Here is a 21,672-nt window from a genome sequence, read left to right as displayed (position 1 = left end):
ACAAATGATGGCAAGGATGAACAAATAAAAAGAACGAACGAGTGAAAGACATCAAAAGAATAAACAAAACAAATAATGAAGAAAAACTGATGAACAAACAAAAGAAGTTAAAGAAAGTATAAATTAAACTTGGAAGAGAGAGAAAAAATTAATTAAATTGAATATTAAAAAAATACAGTAACACAGATAAAAACAAACTGAAAGTTCAACAACGTAAAAAACAAACAAACAAAAAACATAATTACCACTTAAATATTAATCTCCAACGCGCATTCAACAACGTCTCCTCTCACGCGCATGCGTCGTGGTGCTCTCGTGAACACGCGTCTCTGTTTACCTCTCTCTCGTCACACATAGAAAGTGAAAGCAGAGAATGTCCGTAGACGGGCTCTGGTGAAAGTAAGTTTTCCTGTCGCCATTTTAGCAGGAAAAAAATACGAAATATGACACGGAAAAAACAGAACAAGTGTTTATCAACTTTTAAGAAGAAATTTACGTGTAGTTTTATGATGTTAAAGCTGGAGGATTTGAGATCCTGTATCTTGTAAAAGTTTGATCAAGGTGAGTGTTCATGTGTGACTTTCTTATATTAATATGAATCTCTGGAGGACATTTTACGTGATTGTTTGATTTGAAACCTTAAATAAAGGGTTTCTTTCACTTCAATGTTTCTTTTGTGTTTCGTGATGTTTGTGATTCTTCAGAAGTTTAGCAATGTGTAAACATACATAGGCCAATCCACACAAATGCCAACAAACACGTTTTTTTTTTTTTTTTTTTTTTTTTTTTTACCGGATCAGTGTGTGTCGGGGTTTGTTTTCTTTTTCACCCGAACATGTTCAGTCAGCGTTTCTCGGTGTCAGTTATTTTTCAGAAAATTCTAAATCCAACGGGTTTGTGTCAGAGCCTTCAGCCTCGCCCTAAACGCGGTCGAGCCAACGCTGGACTAATATAATGGAGGTATTTTGTCATGTCAAATGTATTAATAATGCCATCAGAATGCAACCAAAGCACAGGATAGCAATAAGTAGATGGCTATAAATAATTGTAAATCATACAAAATAAATACTATGATCACTAGATTTTATACAGGTGTTACTATAATGATTTTGTTAATGGTGATCAGTGATAATGTGGAAGTTACTGCCTTTTGCCTTGGCATGACTTCTCACTTTTTGCTGACAATACAAAGGCAGAGTACAGTAACTTCAAAATAGTGGTCAAAAGTCAAGTTTGAGCTCAAGATTTTTTTATGTATATAATTTTCATTACTAAAACATCTATTTGCCAGATTTCCAGTGCCCTACCTATAATTAATTTGGCGGGACAACTAAAAATCTTTAGTCATTTTTCTCAGTTCCACACTCTAGCGACTTAAGGTCTTTTGCCTTTGTAGGGCAGCATAGAGAGAAAGAGTTGCGACACTCTTTGATGTCGCCGCTATGGCTGTCACGTGGTTCATGTACGCCCCAATAGTTCCAAAACATACGCTGGCTGTCATGTTCTATGGGACAGACAGCAGCGATTGCATTATTGAACGGTAAATATAAAATAAAACACACACCCAAGTACTTTTTCAGCTGTTATTGCATTAATGCATTTTGTTAATGTCAGTTTTGCATTTGGAGAGGCAGGGTGACAACGAAATACTGTATAATACTTAGATAAGTTTTAGGCTATATTTTTGGAGGGAAAAGCTTAGTGTTCATGTTTACATGGGTAGTAGCACTGGCTTTAGTGGCACTAACTTCACTTTTCCATATCATTCATCTGATGATGGACGTCTCTATATATTTTTTTTTGCACAACTGGGCTGTATTAGGCTATTGATTCCTGTGATTTTGCTTATAAATTCCGATTCAGCCATTAGCCTACCTTCGTGATCACGCAAAGAGGTCTGCCGTGGCGGTCCGTTCAGAATTCGCTTAGAAGCTAGCTCACTTCTTCTGATGAAAGTGGCCACCCCCAGGACCACAACGTGAAACATGATCATGTTAAGACTAAGAATATAATTTTAAGATTAAGCCATAGCCTACACATATTGTCAAAACTATAACAGATTAAAAACAAATTTACGCTTTTATGTTTGGGTCTATAGGTAAGTGCAGAGTGAAGATTTTTCTCTATGGCTCTGGGTTAGTGTACAGAGTAGGCTAAGAGTAAGGGTAGCTGTAACTCAATCCAAGTAACTTAAGCAATTAACTAACAAAACACTTGTAACTTCTGTTACAGCTATTGAGACATCAATTAAGCATGGCTGATACAAATGAAGGTTTTCAAATAAAATGTTTTTATTAAACAGTGACAGACAACAAAAATGTGTGCTTGTGTGAGTGTGTGTGAACAAGAAAAACAAAAACCAGGGGCAGGTGATCCATGAAACTGACAGGACTGGTGATGGCCATAACAATCCTAGCGGTCCAGCATTGTTCTCACAAGCCGCTTTACTCAAGACAGCAAAACAAACGGTGGGATAAAGTGGGATAAAGAAACCACAAAGAAAGGCATACAAATGAGATGGTCTGGCACAACTGGGTGCAAAACCCTTAAGCCTTGAATCACTGCCTGACATCAGGACAATTCAGAGGATGATAAGGGAGGTTTTTGATATGCTGAGGCTAACGGGAAGTGGTGTGAGCAAAACTGTAAAGAAAGCTGTATAAATTAGATTATGGGCTGGCACAACTAGTTACAAAACAAAAAAAGGGGAGGTGGAGATGCAACTATAGTTCTATTGTGGCACTACAGGATATAAAACCCTCCAAGCCATGAATATGCCATCACCATCGCCAGCCACCGTGCACCACCAACAGCAGCCGCTGTCACCATCGTCAGCTGCCACCACCAGCAGCAGCCTTGGTTAACATGAAAAAAAAAAAGTGTTTATTTTGTTAAAAATTCTTGTTAAAAAAAATCTTCTTACCATTTTGGATGCATGTTTACCATAATGGCTGACCATGTTTTAGGCTCATCCTTGATTCACTGCTGTAGAGTAGCCTGTCAAGTAGTCTACTATTTGTTTTAAGACTACTGAATAATACTTTTGAAGAACAATCATTAAACTAGTGTGGATATTACAATACAAAGTTTCCTCACAGTAAATTAGTATCTGAGATGGGCTCTGATGCAAATTAAGAACAGCCAACACGTCACATAATGAAAAGTTAGTATATCCCAAAAAATTAAATTGAATAAAAGTTGCTATAAAGGTGGTAGCGATTCATTACCGAACTCTTACTGTCACAGCTGACGAAGTCGCGCTAGCTAACTAGCTAGCAGGCAATGCTAGAAAATTGGTTGAAACAACCAAGATAAAATATAAATAATTACGCTGTGCATATACATATGAAGGCCAGTATAAGCATCGCAAAGGGCCTCTGATACAATATAGACAGTTGACAATTCAAAAGAGGTCGATATTTCAGCAACTTACCTCTGGAACAACTCGACGCGTAGCAATGTAAGTGAATGGGGTCCAACGCCCAAATGACAGTGTTTGGAACTAATTCCGATCTTCAAATCCCGTAAGTAGGCGGTTAAAAGCGCCGCCATTTTTGGCTCTGGTTTGTGTGTGAAAAGGCCCAATGAGCTTGAGTTAACGCAGTCACATGATCATTTTTCTCCCACACTCCAGATATGTTCAGCTAAATTATGAAGGTTGTTTAATATATGTAATCATTTAATTTAGTGTCTGAATGTTTCTTCATTCAGAGTCAGTGGAGGAGATCAAACTCATCAGATTCTCCTGCAGCTTCATCATGGCTGATTCACAAGGATCCAGAGATGGAGATTGTTCTCCAGGATGCAGGTACTTTCAACAAGCATTGTTAAATATTGTGTTACATCACAGAACCTAGAGAAAGTTTACACAAAAAATATATTTTTTTGCCTGTTTTTATTTTGAAACTAACATAAATGTTATATAAAAATATTATAATGTGCTTTTAGTTGAAAGATGAATGTTTATGTTAATATGGTTCCTCTCATAAAGAATGAACACAGTACTCTAAAGATTAAACTGAATCTGTTCTCTGTTCCAGTTCAGTCCAGCAGAAGAGCTCAAACCCAGAGTCCAGCTGTGTGTCTATGAAGAGTAACCGCTCTATGGATCATCCACTAGCGTTTAAGCGTGGAGACAAACGGCCTGATCTTAGGTATATAATTTCTTTAAAAGTTATTCTTATAGTATTTGATTTTTATGAAATTGTTATTAATATACAGCAGTTTAATGATCTAGATTGGAACCGAATAATTCTAAGTTCAAATCCTGTAAGTTTCAGTCTATTAATGATTATCATTGTGCTCTTGCCAATCAGAATCCATTCTAATTTAAAGGGCTTGCACATTTAAAATGACAGACGACATTGTGGAGTAGTTAATCGGCGAGGTACAGAAAAATCCACCACTGTTTGACAAGTCAAGCCCCTTTTCGAGGATAAGTTAAAAAATGTATATATGGAAAGCAATCGGTCGTATCCTTGGAATAAATGGCGAGAAGTATTAAAGATGAGATCATTATGCAGGCTAGCAGCAAATAGTGTAACAAAATTACCTCAGTTTCTAGTTTCCACAACATTGTATTGCTTCCTTTGAAGTTTCAGTGAAAAAGGCATTGGGTCTCATTCATGAAACATTCGTAAATATAAGAGTAAATATGTGAGTGATTTGTGCGTAAAGAGACATTCCCGAAAATTCTTCTCCTGATTCACAAATACTTCGTAAACGTCAGATTTGATATTGAAATGTGTGTGTGTGTTAATGAATTCCAATCAGTCATAAATGGGACGCGCGTGCACGCTCATTCTCAATTAGCATAAATCCCAACCGACTGACAACTATATATGGGCATCATTATATGACACCAAACAAAGGATTTCAACATGTCTTCTCAAAAGCGAATGAAAAAGAGAAATTTCTCAGATGCAGAGATTGAAGTTTTATTATCAGAAGTTCATTCAAAACGCCACATTTTATTTTCAAGCATACATAGTGACGTATCAGGTCCTAAAAAAATGATTTTTTAATAATGCTTTTACCTAAATGCTTTAGGTAAAAATGCTTGGCAGCATATTACAGATGCAGTTAATGGAGTTTCATCTGTTAATCGAACAGTCCCAGAAGTGAAAAGAAAATGGTTCGACATGAAGCTGGCTGCAACACTTGTGACTTGCGGACTTGTGTTCCATTTGCAGATGCTATTACTGGCTCTCGTAATAAAAGTAAAAAGAAAAACCGTATGTAATTACTATATATAATATTTTTTCAAAATGCTGTATAAATATGTACCCGATTAAGGTGAATTAAAATGCAGCCTTATTAATGAGCAAAACGTTCGGATGTTAAACACACTATTTACGTGTGGCTGGGAGCAGGTGTAGATTTCTTTTGTGCCAACTAACATTTGGAAAATACGAACATTTTAATGAATCCGAAAATTTACGCCAGAACCACTTTACACTAGCCTGATGTCGTCATACTCAGATTCTAGTCAGAATGTGAGTCTGATACTGATCCATTGAGCTGTGATTATGGGGCATGTTTCAACCGAACCAGGAAGGAAAATGCCTGTGCACTCAATTGGATAGACCTACAACCAATCAGAGCAACGGAGTAAGTGACGTATGTTTTTCATTCATCTTTCCGATCGACAAATGCCTTGATCGCAGATCTCTGTTCCTCTTTTAAAATTAATGCGCGGTCGATATCTTCTATAACAGACGCGATGGCGGAATCTACACATGATGTTTCATAAACAAAGTTCGGGAGGAGTAATGTTACGTTCAAATAATCAATCCAATCAACTTGTCATCAAACAATTACCGTCTACGGTCTACACTATCAGCATGAGAGGAAGCATATATTCAGTCTGTCAACTCACCTAACATTCCCTGACAGTTTCCAGCATCCCTCCACTCACTCTTGGCTTGTTCTACCACAGCCTGGAATACGAGGGAAGTAGCCTAGGGTTCGGGCCAAATACCGAGCCCGGAGCCTCTCCTCGGACAGGCAAATACGCCAAATATGCATTTATTCTATCTGACTTATTTGTAAGGGTGAACTCGAGAAACCTCAATTCTCCAGCGGCAGTCATTTGAATTCAACCCAAGCGCTCGTTGATGACGTGGATGATTACGTTACCTTTGCTTATCTGTCCATCATCGTATAAAGCCCGCCCTGACAATTTGATTGGTTCGAACAATTTTTGTTCGGGCATAATAGCTCCTCAACGGATCGAGTCCAGACCTAACTTCCCGACCTAAAAATTCTGTGGGCGGTGCTAAGTTCGGCTGGCATCCAGGTTAAAATATAAAGGTGTTGACTAGGCGTTGTTTTTATTCCACTATTGACTTCGTCAGCTAAATTCACTGTTAGATTAGTCTGCACTAGACTAGCTAGAGTCACTGTTTAGATGCGCTAGGGACATAGCATGCTGAGGATCTGCTGGTAAAAGACGTGTAAATGCTGCAAACTGATAATGATTCATTCCAAAGTATGAATAAAATTTGTCTTCAAAAGCTGACGGACTCCTCTCGTCTTTTAAGGATATAGTGTACCCAAAAGCTCCTGTTTTTCTTTTTCAGTTTGTGTGTAACGTAAAGCAGAAGCTGGTCATCCATTTTCACTACTTTGAAACTGCAGCATGCGAGTGCTTAGAGTGAAAAGAGTGTTATCGTTTGTTGGTGTGGACGTGAATATAGTTATTTTTATAGTTATCGTTCTTGGTGTGAACAAGCCTTAATACTGGTAATGACATCAAGTAAGTGTAAGATGAGATTTTTTCCACCTTTATATAGTAGGTGTAACATTTAGTGGATTTTTTTAACCGCTGGTTCAGATTTGTTGAAAGCTTCATGGTGTCTGGTCAGAACAGTGATGTTTCACAGCAAGAGTACCGTTACTAGAGTACAGTAAGGTGGTTTATCTTTAAAGGTCAGCTAAACATTGGTCTCTTTAGTCGGTTGAGCCTTCGTCCTCCATTGTGCCTTTGAGAAGAGTCATGTGATCGTGGTTGATGTTCAATTGAGTTGAATCAGTCTATAATTCTACAGTTGTTTTCAATTTGTTTGTTTTGAATTCATAATTCCTAATATTATTGGTCGCTTTAATAATTTTTTTTAATCATGCTTAACATTTTGCAAACCAGTAAGTTAATTTCTCAAAATAATTGTAATCAAAGTTTGAAACACAGTGCAAAACAGTTACAGACGTTAAAGCAAAAGTGTTACAACACTCCCTGTTCTTTCCTAAGACAGAAGATTCCAGTAAAAGTGCACAACATTTATAAGTCTGTATGCTTTTTATTTTACTTAGTTTTGAATCCAGTTCAGTCCAGCAGAAGAGCTCAAACCCAGAGTCCAGCTGTGTGTCTATGAAGAGTAACAACTCTATGGATCATCCAATAACATTTAAGAGTGGAGACAAACGGCCTGATCTCAGGTATATCACTTCTATAAAAGTTATTCTTATAGTATTTGATTCTTATGAAATTGTTATTAATATACAGCAGTTTAATGATTTAGATTGGAACCGAATAATTCTAAGTTCAAATCCTGTAAGTTTCAGTCCATTAATGATTATCATTGTGCTCTTGTGTAAAGCTCTATGTATTGTATTGTTAATACATTCACACACTGTAAAAGCTGTTGGTCTGTTACTCAGTTAATGACACAATTACATCATTATCAGTGTGTCTGATTCTTTACCCTCTTCATTCTGATTAAAGGTCAAATCTTCTATCCAGACCAGTTAAAAACAAAACTGTGTTCAAGTCTGTGATTCAACCACAAGTCTTTAATGAAAGCCTGTATCCTGGTTTCAGGTAAAATGTAGGACTTTTTTTGTTGTTGTTGTTTAATTTTAGATTCTGAAATTCACATCACAAATCACTCAAACACATGATTAATGATTAAAACATTTCAGAAACCTAATGATGTTCTGTGTCCCATAAATAGTTTTGTAATTTATGGCTATTTACTTCTATGACTTGTGTAATAATCTGGTATTTTAATCTTAACAGCCATGACTCTAAACCTGCTGAAGTCCTCAACACATTGAGATCAAATCTGAGAGAGAAGTTTGAGTGTTTGTGTGAGGGAATATCAAAGCAGGGAAACCCAACACTCCTGAATGAGATCTACACAGAGCTCTACATCACAGAGAGTAGAAGTGGAGAGATCAATAATGAGCATGAGGTGAGACAGATTGAGACACAGTCCAGGAGAGCAGAAACAGAGGACACACCGATCAAATGCAGTGACATCTTTAGACCTTTACCTGGACAAGACAAACCCATCAGAACTGTGCTGACAAAGGGAGTTGCTGGCATTGGGAAAACAGTCTCTGTGCAGAAGTTCATCCTGGACTGGGCTGAAGGGAAAGAGAATCAGGACGTCCAGCTCATATTTCCACTTGCTTGCAGAGAGCTCAACTTGATGAAGGACAAAACACTCAGTCTTTCAGATCTTCTTCATGTCTTTTTCCCTGAAACAAAAGAAATGGAAATATCCAGTGATGAGTATAAAGTGTTGTTCATCTTTGATGGTCTGGATGAGTGTCGTCTGTCTCTGGATTTTCAGGGCGATGTGAGGTTGTGTGATGTGACTGAATCAGCCTCAGTGGATGAGTTGCTGACGAACCTCATTGTGGGGAATCTGCTTCCCTCGTCTCTCATCTGGATCACCTCCAGACCAGCAGCAGCGGATCTTGTCCCCTCTGAGTGTGTCCATCGAGTGACAGAGGTACGAGGCTTCAGTCACACACAGAAGGAGGAATACTTCAGGAAGAGAATCAGTGATCAGAGTCTGGCCGACAGGATCATCTCACACCTGAAGTCCTCAAGGAGCCTCTTTATTATGTGCCACATCCCAGTGTTCTGCTGGATCTCAGCCACTGTTCTAGAGAAGATGTTGAGTGAAGCAGAGAGAGGAGACATTCCCAAGACTCTCACTCAGATGTACACACACTTCCTGATCCTTCAGACCAACATCAAACATAAGAAGGACTATGAGAAGAAAGTGAGAGATGAAGACATGATTGTCAAACTGGGGAAACTGGCTTATCGGCAGCTTGTGAAAGGCAACCTGATCTTCTATGAGGAAGACCTGAGTGAGTGTGGCATTGATGAGACAGAAGCATCAGTTTACTCAGGATTGTGCACTCAGATCTTCAGAGAGGAGTTGGGCTTGTATCAGGGGAAAGTCTTTTGCTTTGTTCATCTGAGCATTCAGGAACATCTAGCAGCTCTATATGTGCATCTCTCCTTTATCAACAATAACATCAATGTGTTTGACCAGATTACCAAACCAACTAATGGAGACAAAGTTTCCCTATCTGATCTCCATCAGAGAGCTGTGGATGAGGCTTTAGACAGTAAAAATGGACATCTGGACCTTTTCCTTCGTTTCCTTCTGGGTCTGTCAGTGGAGTCTAATCAGAGTCTCTTACAAGAACTAAAGACACAGACAGCAAACAGCTCTTTCAACAATAAGAGAACAGTTGACTATATTAAAGAAAAGATCAGTGAGAATCCCTCTCCAGATAAATACATCAATCTGTTTCACTGTCTGAATGAACTGGGTGATCTTTCTCTAGTGAACCAAGCTGAACCTCATTCGTCTGGAGGATTACGTGCTGTGAAACTCTCCTCGTCTCAGTGGTCAGCTTTAGTGTTTGTGTTGTTGTCCTCAGAGGAGACACTGCAGAGGTTTGACCTGTACGGATTAACTGGTGACAGAAATGATCAGTAAGTAACACTGAGTGCAATCATTACAGTCTAAAACATTATGAACAAATATAAACTCAGAGATCAGAGGTGTTTAAATCACTGGGCACAGATTGATTTATGGGATATTGTACATAATTTGCGGGTGTTTATCAAACCGTGGCTGTGTCCTAGTAAGGCTGCATATCTCGACTGCCACGTCATCAAGCGCCTCTGAAGGCCGTCTCAGTTTGTTCAGTTTGACTCAGTTTGCCGTCTCAAGGATGTTTTGAAGACAGACTTCATTTTGTGTCTTTAATTCAGCTCATCTTGAAGGATGCATCAAGTAGATCCTTCGTGTTCTTCAATCTCCCACAATCCTTTGCACACATTCTAATTCATGTAAAAGAACTGATGGAAAACGAGTCGCCGGGTTTATCTGAGTTCATTATGAAATGTAAGACACAGATAATGTATTCGGAGATGAGGGCATACATGTTATCTTTTGTTTCTGTGTAAATGAATCACTGAACACTAAACTGACAATATTTGCTTATTTGATCTGTCTCAGCTGCTGCCTGAACCCAAACAAACAGATAAACTAGAAGAACTAACTAGCACTATGAGCACCATTCTCTCTAGAACATTGGATATTGTTGCACCCATTAAATTTAAAAAAGGTCAGAGAGAAAATTAAAGCACCATGGTACAACAATACTACGCGTGTTCTAAAGAGAGAAACCCGTAATTTAGAGCGTAAATGGAAACACACTAATTTAGAGGTCTTTACAATCGCGTGGAAAGACAGTATGTCACGTTATAAAAAGGCCCTAAAAGCGGCCAGGGCTGAGCACCTCCGCAAACTAATAGAAAACAACCAAAATAATCCAAGGTTTTTATCTAACACCGTGGCTAGACTAACAAATAAACAAGCGTCACCTGAACAAAATATCCCGTTACAGTTTAGTAGTAATGATTTCATGAACTTCTTCACTGAGAAAATAGAAAGCATCAGAACCACAATTGTAAATGTTCGATCTTCAATCGCGCCTTATAACTCAGCCTCAATTATCACCCCGCAAGAACGATTACAGTTCTTTACATCTATAGAACAAAAAGAGCTAAATAAACTTATCACTTCATCTAAAACAACAACATGTTTATTAGATCCTATACCAACTAAACTATTGAAAGAAGTGTTACCTATAGTGGAAGAGCCTCTTCTCAATATTATTAACTCATCTTTATCTTTAGGTCATGTTCCAAGAACATTTAAATTGACAGTTATAAAACCACTCAATAAGAAACCACAATTAGACCCAAATAACCTAGCAAATTATAGACCCATTTCAAATCTTCCATTTATGTCTAAAATATTAGAAAAAGTTGTGTCCGCTCAACTGGGCTCTTTCTTGCAAGAAAATTACATCTATGAAAAGTTTCAGTCTGGTTTCAGGCCGCACCATAGCACTGAAACTGCGCTTGCACAAACGATTTACTTTTAGCTTCTGACCAAGGCTGTATCTCAATATTAGTTTTACTTGATCTTAGTGCTGCGTTCGATACTATAGATCACACAATACTCTTAGATCGACTACAAAATTATACTGGTGTTCAAGGACAAGCATTAACCCTCTGGGGTCTAAGGTGTTTTTGAGGCCCTTGGGATGTTTTGACATGCCCTGACATTTGTGCTTTTTTCAGTTATTTATAAACATGATAATGGCAAAGGTGTAAATTCACTCTATATAGCACAAACAGGGCTACCATAATATGCGAGCAACATGTATGTAGATGTTTGTATTTTTAAGAGAATAATGTTTATGCGTGGTTATTGAAAAAAATAAAAATGAAAGTTGCTGAAATAAGACCACAAAACTCATACTAAATATGTGTCCACAAGACTTTTGACTAATGGATGTTGTCGCTTCGAGATCTGGCTTCAAAATTATGTGAAAATAGTCTTTCTTTATCGTTCACATAAAAAAATACATTGATTTAAATTGTATAAGACAGGTTTTGCTTGGAAAGCCAATATGCGAGGGAGGCGTGAACGAGGAGTGGTTTACACCTGAGAATACAATGTCCCACCCATTATGCGTAATGACTCTGCATAATGAGCCATTCATTCAGGTGTGACACTGACTGAGCCAAGAATGAATGCAAGGACAAAAGATATATTTAGAAGAAGACTTATATTGACCATTTAAGATTTTGCTTACATCTATCTTGTAAATACGTTTTGCTATTTTATTAAAAAGGTTACAATTACAACAATAATTACAATTTCAACAATATTTCAAGTGTACTCTTTCTTTGTAAAAAAAATGATTATAGGCCTACATTTTATCATATGTATTCATTAGTTTGAATATAGCCAACATTGGAACAGCTAACATCTTAGTTGATGACTTTATTTTTGACAAAAATAATATATATATATATATATATATATATATATATATATATATATATATAGAAAACATATGAGCAGAAATTGCTAAACAAAAGCTTATTTGATGTGGCAGTATATTCTACAGTAAAAACTGTACCCAAATCTAGTCAACAAAATGTTGTCTTTCACAATACAGATTGTATCAAAGCAGCTTCACAGTATTAAATTAAAATAATACAACAAGGTTTGTTTCTAGTGGAATTTATTGATTGATAAAATTAAATTAAATATCCCCAAAATATCCCAACTGAGCAAGCCAAAGGCAACAATGGCAAGGAACCGAAAAACTCAATCAGGTGACCTAATGGAGAAAAAAAAAAAAAAAACCTTGGGAGAACCCAGGCTCAGTCGGGGGCCAGTTCTCCTCTGGCGTTTATGAACTAGAGACCGGAATTAACTGTAAGATTAAAAATATTATATGAATGCCTGGCTGAAGAGATGCATCTTTAATCTAGTTTTAAGCAACGAACAGTATCAGGAAGGGTATTCCAGAGTTTTGGAGCTAAATATGAAAATGCTCTCCCTCCTTTGGTGGATCTGGATATCCTAGGTATGACCAAAAGCCTCGAATTTAGTGATCTTAAAGAGCGCGATGGATTATAGGGCGATAGAAAATCCGTTAAATAGACTGGAGCTAAGCCATTTAGGGCTTTATAAGTCAGTAGAGCAATACCTTGTAGTTAATACGGGACTTTATAGGTAACCAATGTAGTGATGTTAAAATCGGTGTTATATGATCATATTTTCTTGATCTAGAAAGAACTCTAGCGGCTGCATTTTGGACTAACTGTAGCTTGTTTATTGAGGATGCAGGACAACTAGCTAATAAAGCATTACAGTAATCTAGTCTCGAGGTCATGAACGCATGAACTAACTTTTCTGCATCAGAAACTGATAGCATATTACGTAGCTTAGCAATGTTTCTAAGGTGGAAAAAGGCTGTTTTTGTAACATATAAAATATGATTTTCAAAAGACAGGTTGCAATCTAGTATAACACCCAGGTTTTTTACTGTAGAGGATAAAGTAACAGGACATCCCACTATGTTAAAGTTGTATTGTGAGAGGTTTTGTGGGTGGTTTTTTGAACCGATAAGTAGTGCCTCTGTCTTGTCTGGATTTAATAAAAGAAAATTGCGCGTCATCCAGTCTTTTATATCTTTAACACTAGAACTGCCATGGCGGTCATTTTGACCGTTTTGAATTTTATATCTGCAATAACTTTGTTGAAAAAATAAATAAAATCCTGCTGGTACCTGACTTTTCCTAAAAGTGTCTGTATTTTCATTTAAAATGCTTTTCATATAAATTACACGTAATGCAAAAAAACAGATGAACATATTTACCTATTTCGGCCATAGACGGTCATATTGACCGCACTGAATTTCGCGGTATTATTATACATACCAATAAACACAACAATAAAATGTGGTAAAAAATACACAAAACATATTCCACAACAAATCATTTAAATGTAATGATATTCAGAACAGAACAATAACAAATAAATAAACAATAAACAAGCCAAAATGAAATCGGCTACTTTCAAGCGAAAGTGAAAGTAAGCGGTGTTGGGCTCACATAACGGCTCACGTAACTCTCTAATTAGAATCAAAATGTTTCAACATTTGCGATATATTTGGATGGTAAACTATTCTTTATTATAGGCTTTGTACTTCACTCGTGTTCCAAAATCGACGGAAAAAATTATCACCTTCACATGCGCAAAATGGTACGAATTGTAGCTTACTACTGACTATATAAACAGAGCAGTGGAATTTTTATATGTTAGGTTGACTATGCTATTTTATTATTATATTTTATTATGGCTGTAATGAAAAGGCTGCGATGTCAAGATTGCAATGGAATATGGTGTGTGTGTGTGTGTGTGTGTGTGTGTGTCGTCGGCGGGCGCGGGCGCGGGCGCGATCGAACAGTGTAAACATGAAAACAGGCTACTCCGTCATTTTGTTCAGGACATCTTATTATTATTTATAGATGTATAATTAAACTTGTTTAAATGTACAGTTTGGTGTTGTTTTGTTTTTAAAAGATATCCTAATACAATAAATGCATTAATCTCTCAATTGGGTATTTATCATTAAAGATATAGAGTTTGGAATCTAGCGGTCAAAATGACCGCTTGCGGCAGTTCTAGTAGTAATGGAATTCTGGCACTTCTAGTGTTAACACACTCTGTCAATTTGGATAATTTAGCGTTTTCATCCGGCCGTGATGAAATATATATTTGAGTGTCATCAGCATAACAATGGAAACTAATTCCATGTTTCCTTATAATATTTCCAAGTGGCAGCATATATTGAGAATAATAGAGGGCCTAACACAGATCTTTGTGGCACTCCATAGTTTGCTGGAGTTATGATCGATTTTTCTCCATTTAAATAGACAAAATGGTAGCGGTCAGATAAGTATGATCTGAACCAGCTTAATGCTTGTCCTTGAACACCAGTATAATTTTGTAGTCGATCTAAGAGTATTGTGTGATCTATAGTATCGAACGCAGCACTAAGATCAAGTAAAACTAATATTGAGATACAGCCTTGGTCAGAAGCTAAAAGTAAATCATTTGTGATTTAACAAGCGCAGTTTCAGTGCTATGGTGTGGCCTGAAACCAGACTGAAACTTTTCATAGATGTCATTTTCTTGCAAGAAAGAGCCCAGTTGAGCGGACACAACTTTTTCTAATATTTTAGACATAAATGGAAGATTTGAAATGGGTCTATAATTTGCTAGGTTATTTGGGTCTAATTGTGGTTTCTTAATGAGTGGTTTTATAACTGTCAATTTAAATGTTCTTGGAACATGACCTAAAGATAAAGATGAGTTAATAATATTGAGGAGAGGCTCTTCCACTATAGGTAACACTTCTTTCAGTAGTTTAGTTGGTATAGGATCTAATAAACATGTTGTTGTTTTAGATGAAGTGATAAGTTTATTTAGCTCTTTTTGTTCTATAGATGTAAAGCACTGTAATCGTTCTTGCGGGGTGATAATTGAGGCTGAGTTATAAGGCGCGATTGAAGATCGAACATTTACAATTGTGGTTCTGATGCTTTCTATTTTCTCAGTAAAGAAATTCATGAAATCATTACTACTAAACTGTAACGGGATATTTTGTTCAGGTGACGCTTGTCTATTTGTTAGTCTTGCCACGGTCTTAAATAAAAACCTTGGATTATTTTGGTTGTTTTCTATTAGTTTGCGGAGGTGCTCAGCCCTGGCCGCTTTTAGGGCCTTTTTATAACGTGACATACTGTTTTTCCACGCGATTCTAAAGACCTCTAAATTAGTGTGTTTCCATTTACGCTCTAAATTATGGGTTTCTCTCTTTAGAACACGCGTAGTATTGTTGTACCATGGTGCTTTAATTTTCTCTCTGACCTTTTTAATTGAATGGGTGCAACAATATTCAATGTTCTAGAGAGAATGGTGCTCATAGTGCTAGTTAGTTCTTCTAGTTCATCTGTTTGTTTGGGTTCAGGCAGCCGCTGAGACAGATCAAATAAGCAATTTGAGAAATTATCTATGGTGGATGGAAGGATTGTTCTGCCTGGTCGATAACGTGGAGCAGCATGACATATTACAGCAGTACGTAATATGCAAGTTACCATGTAATGGTCAGTAACATCATCACTTTGTGGAATGATATCTATATCGGTTCCATATGATATAATTAAATCGAGTGTATGATTAAGACGATGAGTGGGACCAGTGAAGTTTTGCTTGACCCCAAAGGAGTTTAATAAATCTGTAAACGCAGCCCCTAACGCATCATTTGAATTATCTACGTGTATGTTAAAATCTCCAACAATTAATGCTTTATCGACGTTGACCAATAGATCTGAGAGAAAATCTGCAAACTCTTTTAAGAAATCAGCGTAAGGCCCAGGCGGTCTATATACGGTAGCCAAAGCTAGAGATAATAGGGATGTTTTTCTTATATCTGAAAGCGTAACATTTAATACAAGTACTTCAAACGAATTAAACTTGTCACCTATTTTCTGGGTAACATTAAGAATATCTCTATAGATTGTTGCAACACCACCGCCACGACCAATCAGACGAGGCTCATGCTTATGACAGTACCCTGATGGAGTAGACTCATTAAGACCAAAATAATCATTTGGTTTAAGCCAGGTTTCAGTAAGGCAAAGTACATCGATGCTATTATCTGTGACTATTTCATTTACAATAACTGCCTTAGGTGTGAGTGATCTAATGTTTAGAAGACCTAGCTTTAGAAATTGTTTTTGTTCACTAATAGCGAGTTATTCTGTTTTAATAACAATTAGATTTTTCCTAGATCCTGCAGTAAATGTATTATTTGATCGCACTAAACGAGGAATAGACACAGTTTCTATGCAATGTTCTACACTAGTATTTATATCAATTAAGTTGGTGCAGGAGAGACTGTAATTTGGACTTTTGGTTACTAGTCAAACGGTATTTAACATCTTGGAGATGTTATCAGACAGAAGATCTGCTCCGATTCTACTTGGGTGTAAGCCATCAGCACGGAAGAGCCTAGGATGTTCCCAAAACAGATTCCAATTATTTACAAAGAGCAGTTTCTGCTCATTACACCATGACATTAACCATTCATTTAGCGCAAATAATCTACTGAACTTTTCATGCCCTTGTCGGTACGTGGGAAGCGGTCCAGACACAATGATAGTTTTTTCAGGCGATGTGCTGCGTACCGTCTCGATCAGGCTCCTGAAGTCTTTCTTCAGAACCTTCGTCTGCCGCAGCCTGATATCGTTTACTCCCGCATGCAACACGATGGCTCCGACACGCACGTCACCGTTCAAGATCTCGGGTACCCGCGCAGCGATATCGAAAACACGAGCACCAGGAAAGCAGTGACTACGCACCTTACTTTTGCCTAACGTAGCGTGGACATGCCGGACGATGGAATCGCCGATGATCACAGCATCGCGTTCCGTTTCGCGAAGAGGGGAGAAGCGGTTCTGGGTGGAGATCTCGAAAACCGGGAAGGGCGGATAGATTCGTGCTCTGGTCCTGGCCCGCGTCTTCCGCTGCGGAACCACCCAGGCTTTGTGGTGGCGTGTCGGAGCCGGAGTGAATAAAGCCATGGCTGATTGTGACCTGGGCGCTCGGGACCAATGCTGAGAAACGTACGGAGTAGACGAGGTCGGGGTGAGCGGATTACTAATGTTACTCACTGATTTGTGTGCATCGGCGCGTGATGTTTCAAGAGCTAAACGCCGGTCTCTCATCGACACATCGGCACGTAATGTTTCAAGAGCTAAACACCGGTCTCGCAGCACGGCTTGTTTCTCTAAAAGGTTGCGGATAAGCTTCTCTACAGCTTCTAGCTCAGACTGCACCGCGTGCAGCTCGAATGTGTCCTCACCTGCACCAAAAGGTAGACAACATATATCTGATATATTCGCCATTTTAACAGATGGACAGTACGTTAGCAACGACGCTACCAGTGATGCTATCAATATTAATACTAATTTATGACTGAAGTCTTGGATATAATCAGTCTTTTTAGTGGTACAGGTGTAATGTAGACGCACGATAAGCAAAAAAAAAATTTGTTTGTAAGTGAGTGTAGAGAAGACGTGACCCACAGGTGAAAACCGGTGTTGGGTCACTAATCGGCTTGAGACGCGTCTGCTCAACAGTCCGCGTTGTAACTATGAGGTTTGAGCAGCAGTGCTTCTCATTGAGGAAAGTAGAAAATGTTCGTTGTTAGTGAGTTTAAAGAGAAAAATCACGGATTATGAATCAAATCGATGGAGCTCCAAACACAAACAACGTGTTCAGACGCGACGCATGCGCAGATCAACAGAGAACACAATAGCAATACAGCAATACAGTTTGCTAAAACATTATCATCAGTATAGCAATACAGTTTGCTAAAACATCGTCATTCATTCACACACAGAAACGCGATTTGTTTTTTATATAAATGACTTCATTTAAAAGAAGAGAATTCAAGCTTCATGCCTGTGTGTCTGTATGCCTGTTTGACTGAGTATTCGCTGAGTTATTGTTCATTTTAGGACGCGTTTCAGAATGGACTACACTGACAGAGAGAAGGCAGAACTCGCTTCATGTTTATTTTTCTTTATTTGGCAAAAAGCACAACACTTTGTTTTTATTGTGAGTATACACAAAAATAATACACATTTAACAGAATCTATTGATGTTTGAAACTTGTTTGTAATATCAAAGTCAACAGAGCAAAATGAATCTTTTGAACTGATAAAAAAAAAGCGAGCCTATCATGCCTGCGCGATTGTCGACCTCAGGGGGTTAAGCTGGTTCAGATCATACTTATCTGACTGCTACCATTTTGTCTATTTAAATGGAGAAAAATCGATCATAACTCCAGTAAACTATGGAGTGCCGCAAGGATCTGTGTTAGGCCCTCTATTATTCTCAACATATATGCTGTCACTTGGAAATACTATAAGGAAACATGGAATTAGTTTCCATTGTTATGCTGATGACACTCAAATATATATTTCATCACGGCCGGATGAAAACGCTAAATTATCCAAATTGACAGAGTGTGTTAAAGATATAAAAGACTGGATGACGCGTAATTTTCTTTTATTAAATCCAGACAAGACAGAGGTACGACTTATCGGTTCAAAAAACCACCCACAAAACCTCTCACAATACAACTTTAACATAGTAGGATGTCCTGTTACTTTATCCTCTACAGTAAAAGACCTGGGTGTTATAATAGATAGCAACCTGTCTTTTGAAAATCATATTTCATATGTTACAAAAACAGCCTTTTTCCACCTTAGAAACATTGCTAAGCTACGTAATATGCTATCAGTTTCTGATGCAGAAAAGTTAGTTCATGCGTTCATGACCTCAAGACTAGATTACTGTAATGCTTTATTAGCTAGTTGTCCTGCATCCTCAATTAACAAGCTACAGTTAGTCCAAAATGCAGCCGCTAGAGTTCTTTCTAGATCAAGAAAATATGATCATATAACACCGATTTTAACATCACTACATTGGTTACCTATAAAGTCCCGTATTAACTACAAGGTATTGCTACTGACTTATAAAGCCCTAAACGGCTTAGCTCCAGTCTATTTAACGGATCTTCTATCGCCCTATAATCCATTGCGCTCTTTAAGATCACTAAATTCGAGGCTTTTGGTCATACCTAGCATATCCAGATCCACCAAAGGAGGGAGAGCATTTTCACATTTAGCTCCAAAACTCTGGAATTGCCTGCCTGATACTGTTCGTTGCTCAGACTCGCTCTCCCAGTTTAAAACTAGATTAAAGATGCATCTCTTCAGCCAGGCATTCGTATAATATTTTTAATCTTACAGTTAATTCCGGTCTCTAGTTCATAAACGCCAGAGGAGAACTGGCCCCCGACTGAGCCTGGGTGCTCCCAAGTTTTTTTTTTTCTCCATTAGGTCACCTGATGGAGTTTCAGGTCACCATTAGGTCACTTGATAGAGTTTTTCGGTTCCTGGCCACTGTTGCTTTGGCTTGCTCAGTTGGGGATATTTTGGGGATATTTAATTTAATTTTATCAATCAATAAATTCCACTAGAAACAAACCTTGTTGTATTATTTTAATTTAATACTGTGAAGCTGCTTTGATACAATCTGTATTGTGAAAAGCGCTATACAAATATACTTGACTTGACTTGACAATAATGTAAGACACTGGGAGACACAGACGGCTGTCATTCACTGTATTGCATTAATAAAAAAGCCAGTTAATATAAAGACATTTAATAGGAAGTATTTTTCCTAAATGAAGTTTTAATAGTATTTTTGTGGCGTGACCGTGGGGCGGGAACATGTGTGACGTAGCCATGCACACTTACTAGAGCGTCTCATTCTAGTGTTTAATGCTGAGGACTCGAGTCTACAAGCCTCAGAAGGACCCGTGTAACTTCATTTACTGTAAAGTGTGCCTTTCAAAGTAAACTCATTTGAGCGTTGTGTGCGCACCGTCTGCGCCATCACTAAAATTTGGCTGCAAGCGGATCCTCCTGATGATGAGAATCGCGTCACGCGGAACACCAAAGTAAACTTGATAAAACAGTTAATGGCCTTGATGCCGTTCCTTGGTGACGTTTAGCTCTTCACAGTGGCGTAGTGGAGGGGTTATTACATTACTGTAGTTATTATTATTAGGCTACTTTTATCATTAATATTACAGTTTATTTGCCCCCCATAAATAATAAAACAACTTTCTCACATGTCCTTTATAAAACAGTGTTTAATTAAAACAATAGTTGAGGGTCTTTAGGAAGGTATAATGTATTATTTACTTATGATATGAATTAATATTATTGTTAGTATTATTATTATTATTGTTAGCATGAATAATTAACTTTTTTATTTTTTTTATTTTCAATTAGTGTCACACAGAAGAACACTGGAGATGAAGTTCTCCAGAAGCTGATGCCTGTGGTTACAGCAACTAGATACGCTGCGTAAGTAACACTGAGAACAAGCATCACTGTTAAAACATTATAACAGTTCTTACCTAAACATTATAAATTAATGGTTTAACAAAATTTTTTAAAAATAACAAAAAAGTCACACTTCAGCTTTTAAACCCTCCACCTATCTGACCTGATTTGTGATCTACTTAATCGTTTTTTTATGATATATATGTGAGAAATTTATATTCAAATATATGCATTTGTAATGTATGCATATAAACATTTAAATTAAATGTATGTAATGTATTCAATGTATTCCATTTGATCAGTTTCATATAATCTTTCTCACATAGAGACATAATCTCTTAGAATAACAGTTCAATTTACTGATATATTGAATTCATTGTTTAAAAAAGAGATATTGCACAAATTATAAACACAATCAAGAAAAGAAAAAGATTTCTGTTTTGATCTGAGACTGATAAGTGTGTCATTGTTCTCTACAGGTTGTGGGATTGTGGTGTGACAGATGAAGGTTGTGCTGCTCTGGCTTCAGCTCTGAGATCAAACCCCTCACACCTGAGAACACTGCATCTGTCTCATAATAATCTAGGAGACTCAGGAGTGAAGCTGCTCTCTGCTGGACTGGCGAATCCTAAATCCTGTAAACTGGAGAAACTGTGGTAAGATCATACATGACTCTCAAATGAAACTGTCACTAGGCGCATTTCCATTAAAGATTGTATGTGTGTTTTCAAGCATTAACGGTAAGGAACGACCCTTATTATACTTGTGAGCGGCACATATGAGGTGTTTCTGGGTGTTTCTCCCTCATATCTGCTTCTGCATTTATTTGAGGTTTAGAATCCATAATTCCTGTAATTCTTTTGCCTTGTATGAATTTAATAAAGAAGTCTGTTTTGTATTCTGTCCAAACACAATGCATCGTCTACGTCAGGTGACTGTAAATGCGCAAAAACTGTTTTCACTGCAGTTTTGCGAAATATTTCTTTATTGAATCGAAATGGAATAAGATTCTGGGAAATAACTACTATTTCATTAATTACAAGCAAAGCTTTTAAAAC

General features: G+C 37.5%; 1 protein-coding gene across 1 annotated transcript in view; it reads left to right on the top strand.

Moving 5' to 3' along the window:
• The first annotated feature begins 349 nt into the window (after nt 1-349).
• Nucleotides 350-21,672, top strand: part of LOC308704145 (NACHT, LRR and PYD domains-containing protein 3-like) — a 121,481-nt gene continuing 100,158 nt past the window's right edge. Inside the window, exons 1-8 of the mRNA XM_081388255.1 lie at nt 350-561; nt 3,712-3,808; nt 4,041-4,154; nt 7,312-7,437; nt 7,724-7,819; nt 8,018-9,742; nt 20,561-20,635; nt 21,094-21,270. Coding sequence (XP_081244381.1) covers nt 3,759-3,808; nt 4,041-4,154; nt 7,312-7,437; nt 7,724-7,819; nt 8,018-9,742; nt 20,561-20,635; nt 21,094-21,270 — 2,363 coding nt within the window. The 5' untranslated portion in view covers nt 350-561; nt 3,712-3,758. The remainder of the gene's footprint in view (nt 562-3,711; nt 3,809-4,040; nt 4,155-7,311; nt 7,438-7,723; nt 7,820-8,017; nt 9,743-20,560; nt 20,636-21,093; nt 21,271-21,672) is intronic.

The sequence above is a fragment of the Scardinius erythrophthalmus genome, assembly GCF_964197995.2.
Source record: "Scardinius erythrophthalmus genome assembly, chromosome: 16".
NCBI classification, from domain to species: domain Eukaryota; kingdom Metazoa; phylum Chordata; class Actinopteri; order Cypriniformes; family Leuciscidae; genus Scardinius; species Scardinius erythrophthalmus.
The sequence above is the reverse complement of the archived record's forward strand: the minus strand, read 5'-3'. Positions and strand labels throughout refer to the sequence as shown.